Raw genomic sequence first — 21,816 nt, 5'->3', positions numbered from 1 at the left:
TCAGATACCGACTGGAGACATTTAATAGGTTAGATGTTAAGCTGAAAGATGTTGTTGCGGACGATAATATCGGACTGTTGGTAAGGTATATGATAAGGATGGGTGAATTTTACCTCTAGTCCCCAATCCGTTCATTAGTTCTTTTTTTGAGGGGGGAAGGGTTGTAGCAATAGACCCTTGTGGCCTAGTTTTTGGCTCAGTTGGCGAGTCCCCCATAATAATAATAATAATCAAACAGTTCGTGGTAACGAACTGTAAGTAAGGAGCGACCCGGCTCAATGGTAACCGAAACTCTAAAAAACGGATTTTGATACCAACAGATATTTCAAAGAATCAGATTTTAATGCTGATTTCAAATATATAAGTTTCATCAAGGTTAGTCTTACCCATCAAAAGTTACGCGCCTGAGAAAATTTGGCTGATTTTCGAAAAAAGGGGGAAAGACCCCCAAAAAGCTATAGAACCTTAATGAAAATCACACCATCATATGCAGTTTTCAGGGGGGATTTTTTCTGGTAGGTGGGAGGGGGGTGATTAGGGTTTTTTTTTTTTTTTTTTTTTTTTTTTTTTTTTTTCAGGGGTGATCGTACGACTCAGTGGTCCTAGAATATCGTGGGAGGGCTCATTGAAGTAGAAATTAAAAGTTCTAGTGCCCTTTTTAAGTGACCAAAAAAATGGAGGGCAAGTAGACCCCCTCCCACGCTCATTTTTTTCCCAAATTCACCCGATCAAAATTTTGAGATAGCCATTTTGTTCAGCATGATCAAAAATACGATAAATATGTCTTTGAGAATGACTTAATCCCCTGAAATCTCTGGGGGGAGGGTTGTAACTTCAGAGCTTAACCCAATGTTTAAAGTCTTCGGTATTTCGAAGTATACAGACGTTTTCAGGGGGGATTTTTTCTGGTAGGTGGGAGGGGGGTGATTAGGGGGTTATATGGGAGGATCTTTCCATGATGGAAGTTTTTCATGGGGGAAGGGACATTGCTATGAAGGGGGGGCTGGATTTCCCATCCTTATTAAAGAAAAAGATCAGAAATTAAATAAAAAAAAAAGTTTTCAACTGAAAGTAAGCAGCAACATCAAAACTTAACACAAACAGAAAATATTATGTATACGATTGGGCTCACCCCCTAGTCAATATGTCGCTCTTTAAGCCAAAGATTTTTTTGTACTTTCATAAGAGCTATATATTCTAATTAACGGCCTTTGTGATTAAGGGGTCATTTTTAAAGAATTGGAACAAAATTCGAACTTTAGCGTAATGAGCAAGGTATTGACTAGGGGGCAAACCCTCTAATATACCTATTCAAAATCTATGTATATAGAAGTTCGTTACGTAAGTTAAGTATATTTATTACTAAGAAAAACGTTTGTAAATAAAATTAAACAAGTATCGAGAAAGCCATTTAACCAAATAAAAGTAAAATTAGTATGAAAATTTTGTTTTAATATTCATGTACGGTGAGCCAATATCAAAACCTGCATTAATTCGAAAACTTCCAAAAATTAAATAAAAAAAACAAGTTTTTTTAACTGAAAGTAAGGAACGACGTTAAAACCTAAAACGAACAGAAATTATTCCGTATATGAAAGGGGCTGTCCCCTCCTCAACGCCTCGCTCCTTACACTAAAGTTTGACTTTCTCACAATTCTATTTTTTTTTAAGCAATAAAAAACTTTAGTGTAAAGAGCGAGGCGTTGAGGAGGGGACAGCCCCTTTCATATACGGAATAATTTCTTTTCGTTTTAAGTTTTAACGTCGTTCCTTACTTTCAGTTAAAAAAACTTGTTTTTTTCATTTAATATATTATATAGGAATGGGCTTAAAAGGAAGAAAGCATGGAATAAAAAATTACTGCATACTACACATAATGAAACTAAATTGATTGTTTAAAATATAATGATGTTAGTCCCTGGAAGTCTCAGTGGTTTTTGAATTTTCAGTGTAAAAAAAATTAAAGGGAAACTGATTAATACAATTTTGTTTTCATTAAAGCATAAACAGCATTTTGGCCTTTAGAGGGTTCAGGAGGCGGTAGCCCTACTCCTACTTATGGTAGTTTCTGCTCAATTTAAATTTTATTTTAGTATTTATTTTGAATTCTGTTCGTTTTAGGATTTGTCTATTCGCACCTAGCCCGCATGTTATCTTTATGTTGAAGTGACTATTCTTTTCTTCATTTTTTCGATTCGTTTTAGGTTTTCAATAATTCCTTCATAGTAATTTTTGTTCATTTTAGTTTTGAAGTATTAAACGATTTTATTTCTGCTGGTTTTAAATTTAAATTTAATCTTTACTTTTCTTGGGAAAACTTTCTTTTTTAAAATATTTTTTTTATGTTAATTATAAGACATATTGCTGATTGATTCCGTAAGATTTCTAAGCTGAAAAAAAAACTGAAGAGAAGCTACCTTTTAACATTAGGATAACAGTATGTTTTATGTAGACTATGAAGACGCAATGTGGCAACACTGAAATTATTTGCAACTGGAGTTGGAAAGACTGGTTAAAAAACGGTGACAAAAAAAGATTAAGTTGTAAAGTGCCTAATTTTACAGGAGAGCAGAATCAAAAACTAGGAAATTAGTTAAGAGGTTGTCTGGCCGGAATATTTTATAAAAACTAGCAATACAAAACAAATTGGCTTAGGGGGCATCAAAGCGGGAGAGTTTTCTAATGGTGTGTTCACATTGGCCAACCTTTTTGGAATGGCATATTTTACATGCAGGTGTGTAAAAACCTATCAATATCAAACAAAGAAAAAATTATTCCATATTAAATTAAGCAAAGCTTTAAAAAATTTTTAAAAAATCATATTGTAATTTTTGAAATTCTATTAATGAAGCAGAGAACGCTGTTAATAAATGAAAATAATTAAAAAATTATTAATTAATTAATAAAATAAAAACAATTTAATAAAAATAACTAAATAATTAATAATAATCAAATAATTTAAATAACAAATTAAAAATAATTAAAAAATTAATTATTAATTAATAGATATATTGACAATAATCCTGTTAATAAATGACAATTTTGTAAAAATTTGGCCTGAAAATCTTGTAGGAGACAGGGGGAAGGTTAATCAAGATTTCACCCCGGGCGCAAGAGAGGCAAGAACCGTCAATAACCTTTGAATTAGATCCGCAGATATTATACACACACAATTGAAGGAAGTGAGCATTTCCGGAAGCAAAGAATAAAGTTGTGAAAAGTGGGATGAATCAGAAGCACTCGCAGCTTTTGGCCACAAGCAACATTGCATTGCTATGAGTTAGCAACGGTACAAGCTATAAATACTACTTACCGCTTTTCTCTTCAGAATAGAATCCAGCCGCCATCGATGACCTTCAACAATAGGTCGTTTTAAATATATTTCTGGACTCAACCACCAATCAGCGATGAATATTTCTTCCTGGGCAGTTTCCATTGCATCAGCTACAGCAGCCATATATGGTGCCCCATCTACAAACCATTGGGCACGAGAGGATGGCCTCAAAGGGGCAAAAGAGCCAAATCTGTTCGGGTGGGTAAAGTCATGACCTGAAAAAAGTATGGTAACATTAGCAAATATCGTGATTGCTGAGATCGGTTCAGACATGTTGAATGGTAAAATAATGAATGGACCATCATATTTAGTTAACACAAAATTCAAGTTGTTATCAGTTCTGATTTGTTCCGTGGTTAATTTTTTTTTTTTTTGAACTGATGTATAAAATGTTATTTAAAACATAAGAAAACAACCTTATACTCTCTTAAAAATTACAACTTCAGAGTAAATGGCACAGTGAACACGCCTAAAATTACCTGCACAAGCCTGAACAATGTACGTACATGCCTACATCTTGGCTGCAGTCATTCAAAGGAGAAATCTTTTCTTTCCCAAATCAAATACAATATGAATGGACTTCATCGTTTTCAACGCAATTCAAATTGCTATCAGTTCTGATTTGTTGAGTGGTGTAGTAATTTTTTTTTTTAACTGATGCATAGCCTTTTATTTAAAAAATGAAAAAAAAACGCGTTGCACTCTCTGAAAAGTGACTACTTCAGAATAAGTGCCACAGTGATCATGCCTACAATTACCTGCAAAACAAATACAACATGCTCAAAAATACGACAATCCACCAATCAGTTGCCAAAGTTTAAGAAGAATCGGTAGGTAATCTCGGGGATCTAATGTCGAAAAAAGTTAGCTGTAGCCTCCTTACCCTCATGGTCTTGATCTTAAACAATTTCATGGTGGCAAAACCTCCGCTTTTTGCCCATCCAAAATCCCATTTCTTTTCTATATTCCGTCCGAATTCCCTTTGCAATAAGAGCTAAAATAAAGGATTAAGAAGAAAAAGAATATGTCCATAAAAACCAAATCCTAATGATAGCCCGAGAAACTCTCTTCACCTTTCCGATCTTAGGGACATGAATTACGCAAGCAAAGATCTTATAATTACCATACTTGGACACAGTTTCAGTTGCTTAATCGTGTCATTCAGTCCTGTCCAAAAAGAAATCTGAGTGTACTAAAGAAAACATCAGAAGCACTCTTGATTTGACAATTTTCTGCTGGACATAATTTTTTTATCTGATATACTCTTTCCTACTCAGCAGATGGGAAAGTAGGCTTTCCTGAATTCTGGTATTTCTAAAAAGGACGAAAAAATCTAAAAGGGGAACAAAAAAATGTTCTTGGCTTCTATAGATGTAAAAGTACAATTACATCTAAACATAAATCTGGTAAAAAAAAAAAACATAGTACAGAGTGTATCAAAGAAAATGCTTTTGGAACAAAAATAAAATTAATGATTCTGAAAAATAATGCTTTGGAGTAACATTTAAAGAAATATTACAACAGATCGTTTTTTTTTTTGACAGCCGAAGCACCAAGAGAGCGTTTCCAAAGGGAGGCAGATAAGGGTAAAAAAAAGTAACAGACGCGTTATATTTTATCGAATATTATAAGACTTAAGACTACCTACATATTTTTGGTCTTCAAAGAGCGGAGGGGATAGGGAAAGTCCGGTCAGCATATGATCTAAGCTCTACAGCTCTCTTCAGCTGCTCATTTGAGCATCAAAGGCGAAGATATTATGATAGTTAATCGTGGATATATTGTCATTCAACTCTCAATCTGTCGTCATTTCAACTCTCATTCAATGTTAATCAACTAGCCAAGACTTGCTGAAAAAGTCTTTGACTGGAATCACCTAATGTAAAACAAAAAAACTTCTCAGGTTATTTTTTTTTACCTCATTTTGTGAGTTTTTATTTGTGTTTCTCTTATTCAGTAAGTTCATAAGTTAAGTTAACAACTTTATTAATCCACATTCACAAAAAAATAAATAAATTAAACAACACTTTCGCGCTGGAGAAAACCTATGAGGGTTTGTGGAAGCGCGAAAGTCAACGTAACTACTTACCTATTAACTCAACTATTTACTTAAACCTCAACTATTTAATTAAAACTATTATAAATAAACCAAAAATAATAAAGTATAACCTATATATATATGAAAAAATAGATAAATAAATAAATAAATACCCTCCAACACCCTACCCTCCCAACCCCACCTTAGCTCCTGCACACCCTTACCTTCCTAGCCCACCCTTACCTCTCCAGCTCCTCTTCCTCCCCTACCCAACCTAACAGCCGTAATAAAATTCAACAAATTCCCCCAATAAATAATCCTTTAAATTCTTTTTTAAACTGGGGTACGTGTTCCGCCACCCTAATGCTCAATGGTAGCTCATTCCATACAGATGAATTCAGGTGTTTCATTGAAAATGAAGACCTGGTACCACGACGCAAATCAACAACTATATTATCACTTTGCCAAGTTCCATAATTATGCAGGTCACTATTAATTTGGTAAAAACTCTTAAAAACATCATTCTTACACTGAAACACATTGGTAATCTCTTATCTGACCTATATTAAGGAGCTTCAGGGATCTAAAACAAGCACAGGTGTCATGTACATCTGGACATACCTACCGATTGTTCTAACAGCTTTATTTTGTAGAACTTGCACACTTCTATAGTTGCATAAAAAGTTACTGCTCCATAGAGGCAACCGTAGGAGATATATGGATAAACAAATGAACAGTATATAGTTACAAGTATTCTTTGAGGGAGAAAGTGCTGCAGACGTCGAAGTATGCCTACCCCACGGCCATTTTTGTTGAAATTGCGTCACTGTGACATTTCCATGCCAGTTGGCAATCACGATGAAAACCAAAATAGCGGAGATGATCAACCTGCTGAACTGGATTAACACATACTGTTACCAGGCCAGACACATCCAGCGGTGTACCAAATCTACAGAACGTCATTAAAAATGCCTTGCAAACATTTACACACAGTAGACTTAATGAAGTGAAAATCTCCAGTCTTTCCAATGCGAAATTCGCTTTTCTCACTAGGTCCTTTACAGATGAGGCAAACACAGTTAAAACGGTATCATCAGCAAACGAGATAAGACACACATCTTTCAAACAAAGACGCATGATACCAACATAGATGAGGTAAAGCAGCGGACCCAACACTGTTCCTTGTGGTACTCCACATGTCACTGGAAATGCTGCTGAGCGCACGTCATTCAAAAAATACATTGATGGCTCTCCCTGTAAGATAACTTTCAAACCCCTTTAAGCACTTTCCGCGTACATCTACCGATTCCATCCGACTTAGTAGTGTTTGAAAATGAACTGTAGCGAATGCTTTGCGAACATCTATAAATATAGACAAAGGTGTTTCACCTCTATCCATACCATTGTTAATTGATTCCATAAGTTGTTGCAAAGCATTCGTCGTCGAGTGCCCTTTGTGAAATCCGAATTGGGTCTCACTCAGCAAACCATTAGCCTGTAGGACACTATATAGACGTTTATGAACAACTTTTTCTAATAATTTCGAAAACAATGGAAGGATCGAAATCGGTCTCTCAGTTTCCTTTTTAGGGCCTCCTTTATAAAGTGGTATTATTTTCGCAACTTTTAGCTAATCAGGAAAAATGCCCTTTTCAAGTGGCAGGTTTATAATAAAAAACAGACACGGTAGAATATAATGCATTATTGCCTTAAACGCTCGAAGAGACAAGCCGTCCACTCCCGCAGAATGTGATTTAAGAGATATATTTTAAGCAGTTCATCACTTGTACACGGATCTAAGGCTAATTCAAAGCTTTCACCTCTATTATCACATATAATGTATTCTTGAACCTGTTGACATCTATTTTTTACACTATTTTGCACTTTAATACCAATATTAGAGTAAAAATTACCAAACTTATTTGCAATGCCAGACAAATCATCATGGCGAACCCTTCAAATTATACTTCATCCCCTCCAATTTCAGCATTCCCACCAGTCACTTCATTTATTAGTTTCCATGTTCCTTTACTATTTGAAAACTTTCTATCATAATATTCGGCCATAGCTTTGCGACGTAATTTGTTCACTAAATTGCGCTGTTTTTGGACAATTCATACGAACCATCACTTTTATCATCCAGATATTTTTGATAAGGCTCAATCCTTAGCTTTCTTTTTTCCAGTATTTCACTCGTGATCCACTGCCTACGGGGCTCCTTTTTCTTCATTTTCATTAACTTAATGGGACACACACTATCATAAATGGGGAGAATAACAGACATTAGATTATCAAGTGCTCTCGTAGGGGATTCTTCCTCAGAAAACACAGGGGTCCAATCAATAAAACTAACCTCCTCCACAAACTTTTGAAAACTCTCTTTTTTCATTAACCTTGTCTTTATTTTCTTTTTCTTTGGTCTACGCAACTGATACTTCATAACGCTGTCACCAATAAAAGATGGTCAGAACCAGGAGAAGCCACAACATCAGCATAACAAAGCTTCAAATCGGCAGACCGAATGAAAATATTACCAATTAGGGTTGCAATCTACCCAGTAATTCTTGTGGGTACACTCACAAGTGGGTATAGATCATTCGAAATCATAAAATTTAAGAAATCGACAATATTATTAGACAAATCAAGCAGGTTAAAATTAAAATCACTCTTAACAATATGACTAGCTCCAGACAGTACCTTCGAAATTAGCTGACAAATCACTCTTGAAAAGAAGGACTTGCGGCAGAAACCAACATGCTAGTATAATCTCACTTTGAAACGGAAAGCAAAACTGCATAGACCGGGAATCGAACCCGGGCCACTTGTATGGTAAGCGAGCATTCTACCACTGAACCATCGATACTTTTTAAGATTAATAAATAAACTTAGTTGTGATGTATTTTCAGATCATATGTTAGGTAAATGAAGTACAGTAAGCGATACAGACATGTCTACAAACTAGGTGGCAGGGTGAAACGGACGTGACTCTTAGCGAGGAGAAGCCACCACGGGTGGCATATACATAACATCCGGGTTGCAGCAGTAGCTAGCAACCTAGTAAAAGACGATCACATCAATTAGTAAAAACTGCAATAACCCATAACTCCTAAAAACAGTTACATTAAGGAACGAACTATAGCTCATAGCAACTGAAGTATATAGAAGACAGCACAAAACTTATCAGCAACTTATCTTTAGAAATGATAGTACAGAACAAATTTATTTTAAGTATATTCCTTAAGAAAGCATCATAAGTAAAAATTTACCATTCGGGAATCGAGCTTGGGCCAACTGGGTGAGAGCCAGCTATCCTTACCACTAGACCACGTTGGATAGTTTAATATATCAGATTAATGAAGTTTATGTTAAAAAACAAATTATATTAAAACTACATTAAAAGAAGATCATTAGAAGAACTAATCATTGCATATATTGGACTTAGTTAGCTGCCTGATTTTTTTACGACCGTCTCTTACTATTCCAAAGTAGAAAGAGCCGTAGGCTGTTTCTGTTTGTAATCAGGTTTCCTTATAATCCGGGTTGCAGCGGTAGAAGCAAAATAGTAAAAATAATAACCCATTACTCCTAAAAATAGTATTAGATCAAACAAGAAGTACATTATTAGAACCGCCTTGTCTGAAACTATTGGAAACTTACCGTTCCTTGGCTTGAACAACAAGGGAAATATAAGGGCTTGAAAATCAAGAAAAGTGGCTGCAACCAGGAAATTCTGCATCGAGGGCATTTTTTTCCTTTTTCAAACAGTTCATGGTAACAAACTGTATAGTAAGAGCGACTCGTCTCAATAGTAACCGAAACTTTAAAAAACGGAATTTTATATATCCGGGTTGTAGCGGTAGCTAGCAGTCTAGTAAGAGACGATCACGTCGAATGTTAAGAAATATATAAATATAAGAAATATAACTCCTAAAAATAGAGTCAGATCAAAACAAAAGTACGCCATTAGAACCACATTGTCCAAAAACCCCTATATAGGAAACTTTCTGTCCCTTGGCTTGAACAGCAAGGGAAATATATTGGCTTGAAAATCAAAAAAAGTGGCAGCTACTACACCATTCTGCCTAAACGGCATCTTTTTTCCCTTTTTTTATTTTCCACAGATAGCTTGGCACTGGAACATCGTAGAGAGTTGTTCAATGGTTCATTTTAAAGGAAACTGATGGGGTTAAAAAATCTTTCTTTTTTTCCGGGTTGCAGCGGTAGCTAGCAACCTAGTAAGAGACGATCACGTCCAATGTTAAGAAATATAAAAACCCATAGCTCCTAAAAAAGTAGTCAGATCAAAACAAAGAGTACACCATTAGAACTGCCTTGTCCGAAACCCTTGTATAGAAAATTTTCTGTCCCTTGGCTTGAACAGCAAGGGAAATATATTGGCTTGAAAATCAAGAAAAGTGGCAGCTACTACAACATTCTGCCTAAACGGCATATTTTTTTCTTTTTCCTTTTTTTTATTTTTTTATTTTCCACAGGTAGCTTGGCCCTGGAACATTGTAGAGAGTTGTTCAATGGCTAATTTTAAATAAAATTCATTGGTTTTAAAATCTTGTGTAACTAAATTACATTATTTCTAAAAGAGAATAAATTTTTCCACTAAAATCTGCAATTTTGATGTCTTTTCATACTGTAGTCTCTTCAAAGATATTTGATTTTTCTAAATAACTCATAATCGTATACCAGCGGTAAGATTTGAACCCACGCCTCCGAAAAGACCGGTGGCTAACAACAGCGCCTTGGACCACTCGGCCACGCTGCCTCTCATAACTATATATGTGAATCCGGGTTGCACCAGTAGCTAGCAACCTAGTAAGAGACTATCAGTCCAATGCTAAGAAATATAAGAACACAGAACTCCTAAAAATACAGTCAGATCAAAACAAGTACATCATTAGAACCACCTTGTCTGAAACCCTACTAGATAAATAATGAATGTCGTCATAGTTTTATATTAGAGCTATGACGTGAATAGAAAACACGACATTATGTTGTTGTTTCTGAAGACGTAATGAAATAATATCATTACGCCATGACGTCATGAAATAAAATCATTACGCCATAGCGTCATAGCTACTATATAAAAAACGACAAAGATGTAAATGGTCTCATTAATGATTATATAATGGTTAGATCAAAGCAAGCTACACGCAAGTTAAAAAACCGTACTACACAAAAAACAAAGATAGCATCTTGAAAAGAGAAAAGAAAAGGTATTCAACCGACCAGGGGTATCCAGAAGTAAAAATTGAGCGAGCCAAACAAAACATCAAGGAGCGTTATCAAAATAATGAACTCTATAGAGAAGCAACAATTAAGCAAGCTAGACAAAAGAGCAAGGAACGGTATGATAATCCGGGTTGCAGCGATTATAATAAGGAACGAACTCTACCACATAGTAAAATATATATAAGGCTGCCTCACCTGGTGCGTCAGGGTTGCAGCGATAGCTAGCAACTTAGTAAGAGACGATCAAGTCCAATATTAAAAACTACAATAACCCATAACTCCTCAAAATAGAATCAGATCAAAACAAGAAGTACATTATTAGAACCACCTTGTCCAAAACCCCTATATAGGAAACTTACCGTCTCTTGGCTTGAACAATTATAGTAAAGACCGAGCTCTAGTAAATAATAAAGTAAAGAACGAACTCTGCATCATAGTCACTGAATATTGAATAAGTCAACATGTGCATGATGATATCAGGGTTGCAGCGGTGGCTATGTGAAACCTAGTAAAGAATTTTTGTGAAACCTAGAAAAGGAGTTAGGTGAAACCTATTAAAGACGTTATGTGAAACCTAGTAAAGAAGTTACATGAAACCTAGTTACAAGGTTCTGTGAAACCTAGTGAAGAAGTTATATGAAACCTAGTAAAGAGGTTATTTGAAATGTATTAAAATCCGGACTGCAGCATTTACATTATTTTAATGCTGTTTTTACAATTTCAAAGAATCACGGATATCTCAGCTTCAAAATAGTAAAAGAAATCTTTGACATTCGTCATTGCCAACTCAACATTGATTATGGTTCTTTATTCACCATTTTCCCATTTGCTATCATTTTCTCACTCGCTACAGTTACACCATTATGAGAAATAGCAAACATGACTATTTGCAGGCAATTCTCGTGGAAATGTGGCACTATATTGCAAGAAGAGGAGTATTCAGAGAAAACTTTTTCTAATGAAGCCTCTGTGTGTAATTTTGACAAAAAAAAACAATCATCAACAATAGGAAACCAAGTCCAAACTGACCTTTTGATAGCGCGTTCGAGAGCCAGTCTAACCCTTCGTAGAGTCCAAAAGTGCTCTGAGTTGCACAGATCACTTGGATATACCACTTTCTGTTTGTCACTTGATCCAAACCGAGTATGTCTTTAAGTTATGCAGGACACATGGCATTTGGGTGGTCGTGTTTGTATGCCAGAACCAGAAAAACCGCATCTCTCAATTCATATTCACTCAACATCTTCTGAAGTTCTTCACGAGCCTCACCAAATCTCTCCCTGTCATTGGCGTCAACGACAAAAATAAGTCTTTGGGTGTTCTGGAAGTAGTGGCGCCAGAGAGGTCGGACTAACATCCCGGACAGTAAATGATATATTCCTATATTCAACCGTCTCTACATTAAAACCTATAGTAGGAATGGCTGTGGCAATTTCTCCTAGTTGCCAGAAGCATCTCTTGCCAGAAACATCAGCTCCAAGAATAAGAATCCACATTTGATGCATTCTGAACAATTTTTGCAAAACTGATCAAACAGTTCGTGGTAACAAACTATATAGTAAGTATCGCGTAAGAAAAAGATCCCCATTGCAGGTTATGTACCCATTTAGTTTAGGAAGTATCGACTTGTATTTATTGAAAATAATACTAAATCAGTATTGAATCAGTAGTCTGAATCAGTATTGATTCAGAGTTCAAAGCGATAACACCCATCTAAAAACAGATATTTTTTGAACATAATCAGATTAGTAAGTTTCGCAATCTAATCTCAGTGAAGTAAAAGAACATTTATTTCATAACGAAATTGGAACGTTTTACGAGCACCATCAGATTAGTAAGTTTCGCAATTTAATTTACTGTGGTACAGTGAAGATCAATATATGCAGTAAATAGCTATAGTAATTACATTCGAGTGAAAAAGGATTATAATTGCGCAACGTTTGCATTATAAAACTTGGAATATAAAGGATTATAAACAGCACGTTTTTTGGATTTTCGGGGGGTAGTCAAACTCCCCCCTTGCGAGTAAGTCTCGTTTAATGTTTTGAATTATCATTATGCTCTTGCCCGAGTAACAGCATAGTTCACATGAGGGTGCTTGTTATCAGCGTTCAGTGGCAGATTTGGATTACTTCACGGATTTTCGAAGCCCATATTCCCCTGTTGCCGTTTCTATCACCCAAGTTTGATATTTAGCCATTATTGAGGCATACCTGTCCTGGTTACATTTTTAGCCGTGCCAGTAATTAACGGCCAAAGCCAACATTACGTTAAGATCAGAGTGGGTAAACAAATAATTGATCTATTTGAAGTAGGCGAAGTCTCTTTACTTTAATTGGTATGGGTCGTAATCGCAAACGTAATCGTCCCGCTGAGGACTCAGAAAACCCGATGAATTTTACAGCTACTAGTACAGGAAGTTCTATCACCCAAATTACCGTGGAAACTTTATCACAGAATTTTTAATAAAGTACTTGAAGCTGTCCAAGAAAATGGTAGAAAACTAGACATGGTGAATGATAAGTTAAAAACACTAGACGATCGTGTTTCCAAATTAGAGGTTACCCAGTCTGACCAGTGTTCTCAAGTTGCTATTCATGATAGTAGAATTGAAGTTCTAACAAATGAGAACTCATCCTTGAAATCACAATTATCAGTTCTTGTTGATGAGGCTAAGGACCAGGGTAATGCAGTTTTGGAAATGTCGGATAGGCTTATTAAACTGGAAATTGAACAGAGGGGTAAAAACATAATTTTTTGGAATGCAGGTTGCAAAAGTGAAAATGTTGCTGTTGCTTTGTTTCAGGGTATTGTTAAAGTGGGTTTACAGCAGTCTACAGCAACACCATTCAAAGTTAGTCAGTGCAAGAAGGATGCCAAATTTTTCAAAGTTGAACTGAGTGACAAGGAAACAAAAATTGGTCTATTACGCAGTGCAAAAAAAACTAAAGAATAAGAATATTGGCCCATTCAAGGAATTGTTTCTTAGCGATGATGCTATCCCTGAGTTACGTCGGGCTAGAAAAATTGTATTTAATAAGCGAGCCAAGTTACAAGATGCAGGTTTTGATGCATGGGTTTCTAAATCTTTCCCACCTTGTGTTCAATTTAAACGCCCTGATGGATCGATCGCTAAGTATTTTCAGAATGATGTACTTACTGAACTTGCTAAACCGGTTATTAGCCATTACTATGGAGGGCGTAGTCAAAGAGGACGATTCGGAAAGCAGAAGTGAATGTTTTGCTTGTTTGTAGTTAATCAAGAAAAATTAAATTTTTTTTATAGTTTGTGATGTAAAGTTAAGTAATTTAATTGGCTGTTAGAGTTTAGATTGGATACCCTCTTTGTGATTGTATTGTGCTCTTTGGTGTTTAATAATGAGTGTTTTCTTCGTTTGCCTTTATTTAGAATTTATACCTTATTTTTTTTGGTGTTTTATCTTTTCATTTTTTCTTTTGATTATTTTTGTTTCATTTTTTGTTGTGAGTATTGAGAGAGTATCTTTAGTTGTGATTGGTACATGTCCTATTCGTCAGCACAGGCCATTTGGATCTTTAATAGATAGTGGTTAGAGATCTTGTTCTACCCCTGGGGGCTCGTAGTATAATTGATTTGGAAAATAAGAAGGTTAATTTTTATAATTATTTTAATGAATGTATTAATAGAAATTTGGACTTTCTGGTTTCAGCTTTTAACCCCCCTGAGGATTCTAAATTTGTTTTTAGTTATGATTTTCATGATGTTATGTATCGGCATGGTGGATCGAAAGATTTTGGGATTTTTCATTTGAATTGTCAGGGCCTAAATACGACATTTGATTTTTTAGCGAATCTAGGTAAACTTAATCTTTTCCAAGTGTCTGCTTTGACGGAGACCTGGTTGAAGGACCACAATTCTGCTCTTTTAGATATACCTGGATATACTTTGTTTATTCGGAACCGGGAGTTACGTCAACACGGGGGTCTTGCGGCTTATGTTCGTGAAGATCTCCATTTTAGAGTCCGAGATGATCTAAGTGAATATAAGGAAATGGTGTGTGAAACACTAATATTACAAGCTAAATTGAATAATGTTGATACATATTTAGTAATTGTACATAGGCCTCCTTCTGGTTCTATTCAACAATTTTTTGAGAATCTTCATGAACAGCTGGCAAATGTACAAATTATTACTAACCTTTGTTTTGTTCCAGGTAACTGTAATGTCAACATGCTGGAGATGGAATCTTTTGTGACTTCTCAGTTATTAAAATTTGTGTATGTCTTATTTTCAAACGATTAACATCCCAGCTAGAGTTTCTAGGACGTCTGCAAAACTTTTGGATAATATTTTTTCCAATTCACCTTTTATATCGCCAAGAGTTCTTGTAAGTGTGGAATCTGACCACTTCGGTGTTTTTGCAGATTTTGAGGTATCTATCCCTAAGCGAGAAACTCCTGAACGGAGTAAACGAGTTGTAGTTTTTGATCGTAGTGCCCTATTGAAACTAAAAAATAATATGGTTCATATTGATTGGGTATCTCTGTGTGGAAATGACACTGATGTAAATACTAAATTTTCACTCTTTTATAGTAAGCTTCTAGAAATGGTTAAGGAAGTGGAAGCAGTGAGGAATTCTAAACGTCGAGAACATAATGGGAGGAAGCCATGGATAACGCATGATCTTCTTCGAAAAATAAATGTAAGAGATAGACTGTTTAAGTCACAAGCTTTAAGACCGACGGATGAGAATAAAGAGCGATATCGTGCTTTTCGTAATTGTTTGAATAATCTCCTCCGTGAGACTAAACAAAAATATTTTAGTATAAAGTTTAAGGATGTTAAAGGTAACCCGTTGAAAACTTGGCAAATAATCCGTAATGTTATAGGTCAGCGGTCTAATGTTTTACCAACTGAAATGACTGCTAATGAAGTTATAATTGCAGATGGTAATGGGATATGTAATGAGTTTTTAAATCATTTTTGTTCAGTAGGTCTACAAATAGCCGAGATGATTTCCTCGTCTCCAGATGGCCCACCCTTTGGATCTACTCTACCATCTCCTGCAAATGTATCACTACATCTAAAGATGATTACATTAAATGAGTTAAGGGATATTATCTATAGTATGAAAAATAGTTCGTCCGGTAGCGACCTGGTGAGCCTAAAAATTCTGAAATGTATTTTCCCATCTATATCTGGTGTTCTGACATCACTGATTAATGATTGCTTCCGTCAAGGAAGATTTCCAGATTGTTTAAAAAAAAAGCAACAGTAACACCGGTTTATAAAGGTGATGGTAGAAATGATTGGGGTAATAGCCGCCCAATATCATCAATAGTCTTCCCAGTTATTTCTCTTATTATTGAGAAATTTTCTAACAATCGTTAGACCTATTTTTTAGAGGAGTTTGGTGTTTTGTGCAATAATCATTTAGGTTTCAAAAAATATATGAATACAGATGATACATTGATATTTCTTAATAGTATAATTAACATAGATTTAGATGAAGGATTTAAGGTTGGTGCAGTGTTTCTAGACCTAAATAAGGCTTTTGATACAGTTGACCATGGCCTACTCCTGGAAAAATGCGAGGTCTATGGGATCCGAGGTAAAGCTCTTGACCTTATACGGAGTTTCCTTAGTAACCGGTACCAGTTTGTAGAGATGACTTGTATACAATCAGGCTCCCGCCCAGTGGCTAGTGGTGTCCCGCAGGGGTCAGTTCTTGGTCCGATTCTTTTTTTATTGTATATTAATGATATGCCTAATTGTATCCCAAGTTGTTGTTTTAATGTTAGTGATATGGCCAAAAATCCCTGGAATGAGACGGTATCATTATTTGCTGATGACACAGTTGCTGTTAGTACCGCAAAGACAGAAGAATTACTTCAGACATCGATGAAAGATGCTATTGTAAGGTTATATTCTTGGTTGAGGGTAAATAGATTAAAGATTAATCTGGGTAAAACTAATTTTGTTATTTTTTCCCGTTCACCAGATTTTTACCCATGGATTCAGGATATTGCAACACAGTATGGAGCTTTAAAGCGGGTGTGTTCTTATAAGTACCTGGGGATTTATATTGATGAAGTTTTATCATTCAAGCACCATGTACAGTATGATTGTAAAACTGTCTCGAAACCTGCGTATAATGAGAAAACTTAAACATTTTTTATCCTCCTTTGGTTATGCGTCTTCTTTATTTTTCTCTTATCCATCTATATATATTGTATTGTAGTATCGTTTGGCTTGGAACATTTCCTTCTATTGTTCGGCCAGTAGGAGTTCTACAAAACAACGCTGTTCGGCTGTTAAAGGGCCTACAACCTCGGGATTCGGTACGAAACACGTATGAGCGTGTAAAGATCCTGCCAGCTTCCGGATTACGGGAGTTGTATACACTTCTATTCATTTTTAGGATTCAGAGGGGTATAAACCTCCCGTGTTTTGATAGCTTGGCTAATCTGAGATCTTCTGTCCATGATTATGATACTAGGTCATCTGCAGAGATTAATATTCCACTGGTAGTTTCGGCCCGATCGATGTTTTCTTTGCTTCACAGGGGGATGAGAAGTTGGAACCATCTTGATCAAAATATAAAAAATATAGGTGATATTTCTTCGTTTAAGATAGTAAATAAAGAGATGCTTTTTAGCACAGTTTATATAATTAGCAATATGATCATTCTCTATCTCACCCATTATAAAAACCCGGACCGGGGTGCGAGTGCTCCGGAGAACGTTTTGGCAGATATAAACATAGGCGGTATCAGATCTTTTCACGGGTAGACAAGTCAGATTTCTCTTGGACGCGAAACTTGGCTTCAACATTGGAACACTAATTTTGAAGAAACTAATTTTAAATTAATTTATTCCAATACATACATGAAAACCGGTAGTTAGTAGTGTAATGTTATTATTAGATGTTTTTAGGAATTAAAAATAGGTATCGAAGTCTCAAGTTGGTTTCAAAGGCATTTTGAGAAAGTTTCTGCCAAAATACGTGTTCCAGGGTAATTGGACCGCTGATGGCAGATCAAATGAGAGGAGCTGTTTGTACGCGCCGATATAAATATATATATATATATATATATATATATATATATATATATATATATATATATATATATATATATATATATATATATATATATATATATATATATATATATATATATATATATATATATATATATATATATATATATATATATATATATATACGCTACGAAAACTTTACGAAAAAGAAAGTTTTTTTTAAAGAAAAGTAAAGGCTATATTAAACTTAAGATCAGTAGAAACAGAAGCCTACAATAACTCAAACTCAAAACGACCAGAAATTATTATTAAAGAATGAAAAAGGAAAGGAGACTAATTGGTATGGCGGTAACACTGCATATAAATTTATATGAATGTATATATAGTGGGCTGTAATAATGCAAAAGGTAAATATAACATTGGTTTAAGAATGGAAAGAAAGACAAGGAATAAATTTACGACGATAATCAAGTAAAAAATAAGTTTTATTTGAACAATGCCATAAAGCGATGACATTTTATTATGATCTGAGATTATTATTTGAGAAAATAAATATCACGACGTGAAAAAAAAATGATATACTATCCAGTTGCAGATCCAGAGGGGGGCGAGGGTTATCCCCGTAAAGTAGTCTAAAGTAGTGTAATCTACCTAATTAACGCAAGTTTGCATTAATTAAACTTGCTCCTAACGTAAGTTTGTCGGATCAACCTATTTTGCGCCCCCCCCTAAAAAAATCCTGGATTCGCCCCTGAAACCATCACACCCACTCCACCAGTTATTAGAAGAATAAAAAATTCCTTATTTTCACAAATTTCATCAACCCCCCCGCCCCCCTTTTTTTTATAAAATCCTACATAGGCCGATCAGTTGAGTCCACGTAAATAATAGATTTAGTAATAATTTGTATATAAATTAATTAAAACCTGTTAGATGGGACGCTTTCAAACCAGTTGGCTGGATCACCAAGTTTTTTTCTGCTTTCGCAATTACGAATAATGCACTTGGTAACCATTTCTCAGTGATTGACGATAACAGACTAATCCGCTAAGGCAGAAATAAGTGGGAGGAGCTTTTTGTTCGCACCGAGACCGAAGACCAGAAATGATCTGCGATAAGCTTACTGTCTATAAACTGTGCTTTTTAGCAAGTATGAATTTTAGGCTTTTTTTTTTTTTTTTTTTTTTTTTTTTTTTATAATGATATTGGTAAATTTGTATGGCTCCTTGGGGTGATGATTATGAATATGATAGCAAATTTAATGAAAGTGTTAAGTTTTAAGGTTTGTGGTGCTTTTTGGGGACTGTGATATAGAAAGGTTATTATTTTTTTCGTTTTTTTCATTTTTTGTTATGTTAGTGTATTTTTGCCACCCCCTTCGACGAGTTTTTACTTCTTGGGTTGGCCGTTAAACTTATGTTAAATTGTTTCTTTATTTAGAATAAATCTCTCTATCTCTAAAAACATCGAAAAAGGTAGTTGCTTTGGAATGAAGTGGTTTCCAGCAAGAAGTCAAGACCGCCCAGTCATCAATTATATTTTGCAAGTTATAAGGGAATGTTATTTTTGCTTTCACCTCCACAAACTCCATGTCTTTAATTTTCTCCTAAGTCTCGAATTCTCCTATGTCTTTAAGTTTTTCCGAAGCCATGCGAGCTCTTCTTTCCCTTGTCTCCCTTAGTTTTTCTATTGAAGGTACGCCATCAATAGCTATGAATATGAAATTTTTGGAACGGACAGCTGTAATAAGGCAATGATAGATACCAACCCTACAAGGAAACCTACAAGCCTGAGGCATGAATATGTGTGCAGTTTCAACGGTACATGGCTTACTAGACTGGTTTCTGAGCCAGCACCTATTTTCTGGGCCAATCAGAGAGAGCAGATACAAAGGGTACTCCATATACGATAACTTGATTAGTATAGTAATTGGAATCAAATATAAGGAGTTATTTTCATTCTAGTTCATATTAGTAAGAGAATGGAATTCCGAGAGAGAACAATTTATTATTATTTGAGACGATGTTAGCAAAGTAAATGAGTGGTATGTTTACACTATTGGAAATTCATGGTGGAGCAGGTAGCAGCAATGATAAAAGGGCGAGAGTACCAAACGTGGCAGTGGAAATTACACGAGGATATAGACTAAGCCTTGAATGGGACGATATGTATGCTAGATATGCAATATCAGTAGTAACCATCTATTGAATTCTACTACTTTACGTTTCTTCCTACGTCATTTGGGGCCTTCCTATGCTATTTTCAAAGAGAGTGAGTATCCTCTCACATGGCCTTATACTTCTACTACTTTACGTTCCTTCCTATGTCATTTGGGGCCTTCCTATGCTATTTCGAGTATAACTTGATTGGTGATTAGGATTTGAATAAAAGGAATAGTTACAGCGGTCCTATAGGTAAACATTTCTACAGGGCATTACACTTTTTCAAAAGAGATTTACGCAATTTCTAGTTCAAGGTATATACATGTCTTTTTTTTAGTGATAAACCTGTATTTTAAAACCAGCGCGTCCTGTTTCGAGTTTTAACGGACAAGTTTTTCTGACAAAATTTATAGACCAGATTTCTAGTTCATATATTTTTTGATAACTTGATAGGTGATTTGAATAAAAGGAATTCAAATATTTTGTCTATGAAATAGAAGCTAACTCAATTTGCAAAAAGATATTCCATTTGAACAACTCTGATCTGATTGAATTGTTACCGACAATGAGATTTAATCACTGCTAAGCCTATTGTTATTGCAAAAGGTTTACCTAATTTACTTCTTAGTGTTAAATGACAGATTTCCAAATACGATCATTTTGAAAAGCAGACAAAAGAAATTGGACACTATAATCAGAATTATTTGATTAACATTTAAAAAGGGTAATGAGATATGTGATCTGTATAATACACGGTAACCCTTCTCAGAATTGATAGGAAGCAAGATCAAAAAAGGGTTAATTAATGAGTGGAAAATTTTTTAATTCTTTTACAATCGGAGATGTTTGTTTAACATTTGCAAAAAAGGGGTAATGGAATTTGCGAATTGGAGGAGATGTCGTGATTATGTAAACTATAATACACAGGTGATGTTTTGGAGGATTACCAAATTGCTGATTAAGACAGGTTTTGTCTAATTCTAGCTGGAAACTCAGAATTGATAGGAGGCAAGATCAAAAAAAGGGGTAATTAGTGATTGGGTAACTTTTTAACGTGAAATCTCTGAATAAAATATTTTTGGAGAAATTATTTAAAAGGTATAGTTTTTTTTTTTTTAATGTATTTTATATCTATTAGCAAAACGTCTAGCATAAAGAGAAAGATATTTCTGAGAGGGCAGCTCACTTCATATTCGGGGTAATTTGCATTCATCTTAGTTTTTAATGATGTTACTTTTTTGCTATTGCGAAAGGGTTACCATATTGGTGATTAAGACGGGCTTTGTCTAATTCTAGCCGGAAACTCAGAATTGATAGGAGGCAAGATCAAAAAAGGGGTAATTAGTGATTAGATAACTTTTTAACATGAAATCTCTGAATAAAATATTTTTGGAGAAATTATTTATAAGGTATAGTTTATTTTTTTAATGTATTTTATAGCTATTAGCAAAACGTCTATCATAAAGAGCAAGGTATTTCGGAGAGGGCAGCTTGCTTCATATACGGGAAAATTTGCTTTTATCTTAGTTTTTAATGATGTTCCTTTTTTGTTATTGCGAAAGGGTTACCAAATTGGTGTTTAAGACGGGCTTTGTCTAATTCTAGCCGGAAACTCAGAATTGATAGGAGGCAAGATAAAAAAAGGGGTAATTAGTGATTGGATAACTTTTTAACGTGAAATCTCTAAATAAAATATTTTTGGAGAAATCATTTAAAAGGTATAGTTTATTTTTTTTAAATGTTTTTTATAGCTATTAGCAAAACATCTAGCATAAAGAGCAAGGTATTTCGGAGAGGGCAGCTCACTTCATATACGGAGTAATTTGCATTCATCTTAGTTTTTAATGATGTTCATTTTTTGTTATTGCGAAAGGGTTACCAAATCGATGATTAAGACGGGCTTTGTCTAATTCTAGCCGGAAACTCAGAATTGATAGGAGGCAAGATAAAAAAAAGGGGTAATTAGTGATTAGATAACTTTTTAACGTGAAATCTCTGAATAAAATATTTTTTGAGAA

The 21,816-nt window shown here is 34.9% G+C and overlaps 1 protein-coding gene, 1 non-coding gene and 1 pseudogene across 2 annotated transcripts in view; all 3 read right to left on the bottom strand.

The window, feature by feature from the left end:
* Nucleotides 1–21,816, bottom strand: part of LOC148940837 (phospholipase D1-like) — a 404,878-nt gene that overhangs the window by 189,201 nt on the left and 193,861 nt on the right. The window contains exon 9 of the mRNA XM_089105088.1: nucleotides 3,314–3,549. Within this exon, the coding sequence (XP_088961214.1) occupies nucleotides 3,314–3,549 (236 nt within the window). The remainder of the gene's footprint in view (nucleotides 1–3,313; nucleotides 3,550–21,816) is intronic.
* LOC148940838 (ADP-ribosylation factor 4 pseudogene) lies at nucleotides 7,074–12,157 on the bottom strand (annotated as a pseudogene).
* Nucleotides 8,165–8,235, bottom strand: TRNAG-ACC (transfer RNA glycine (anticodon ACC)). The gene has a single exon. It is a non-coding gene; the product is annotated as a tRNA-Gly (tRNA).

This window comes from Artemia sp. Qi Xiang Cuo, chromosome 19 (assembly GCF_049724085.1).
Source record: "Artemia sp. Qi Xiang Cuo chromosome 19, ASM4972408v1, whole genome shotgun sequence".
Lineage (NCBI taxonomy): Eukaryota > Metazoa > Arthropoda > Branchiopoda > Anostraca > Artemiidae > Artemia > Artemia sp. Qi Xiang Cuo.
The sequence above is the reverse complement of the archived record's forward strand: the minus strand, read 5'-3'. Positions and strand labels throughout refer to the sequence as shown.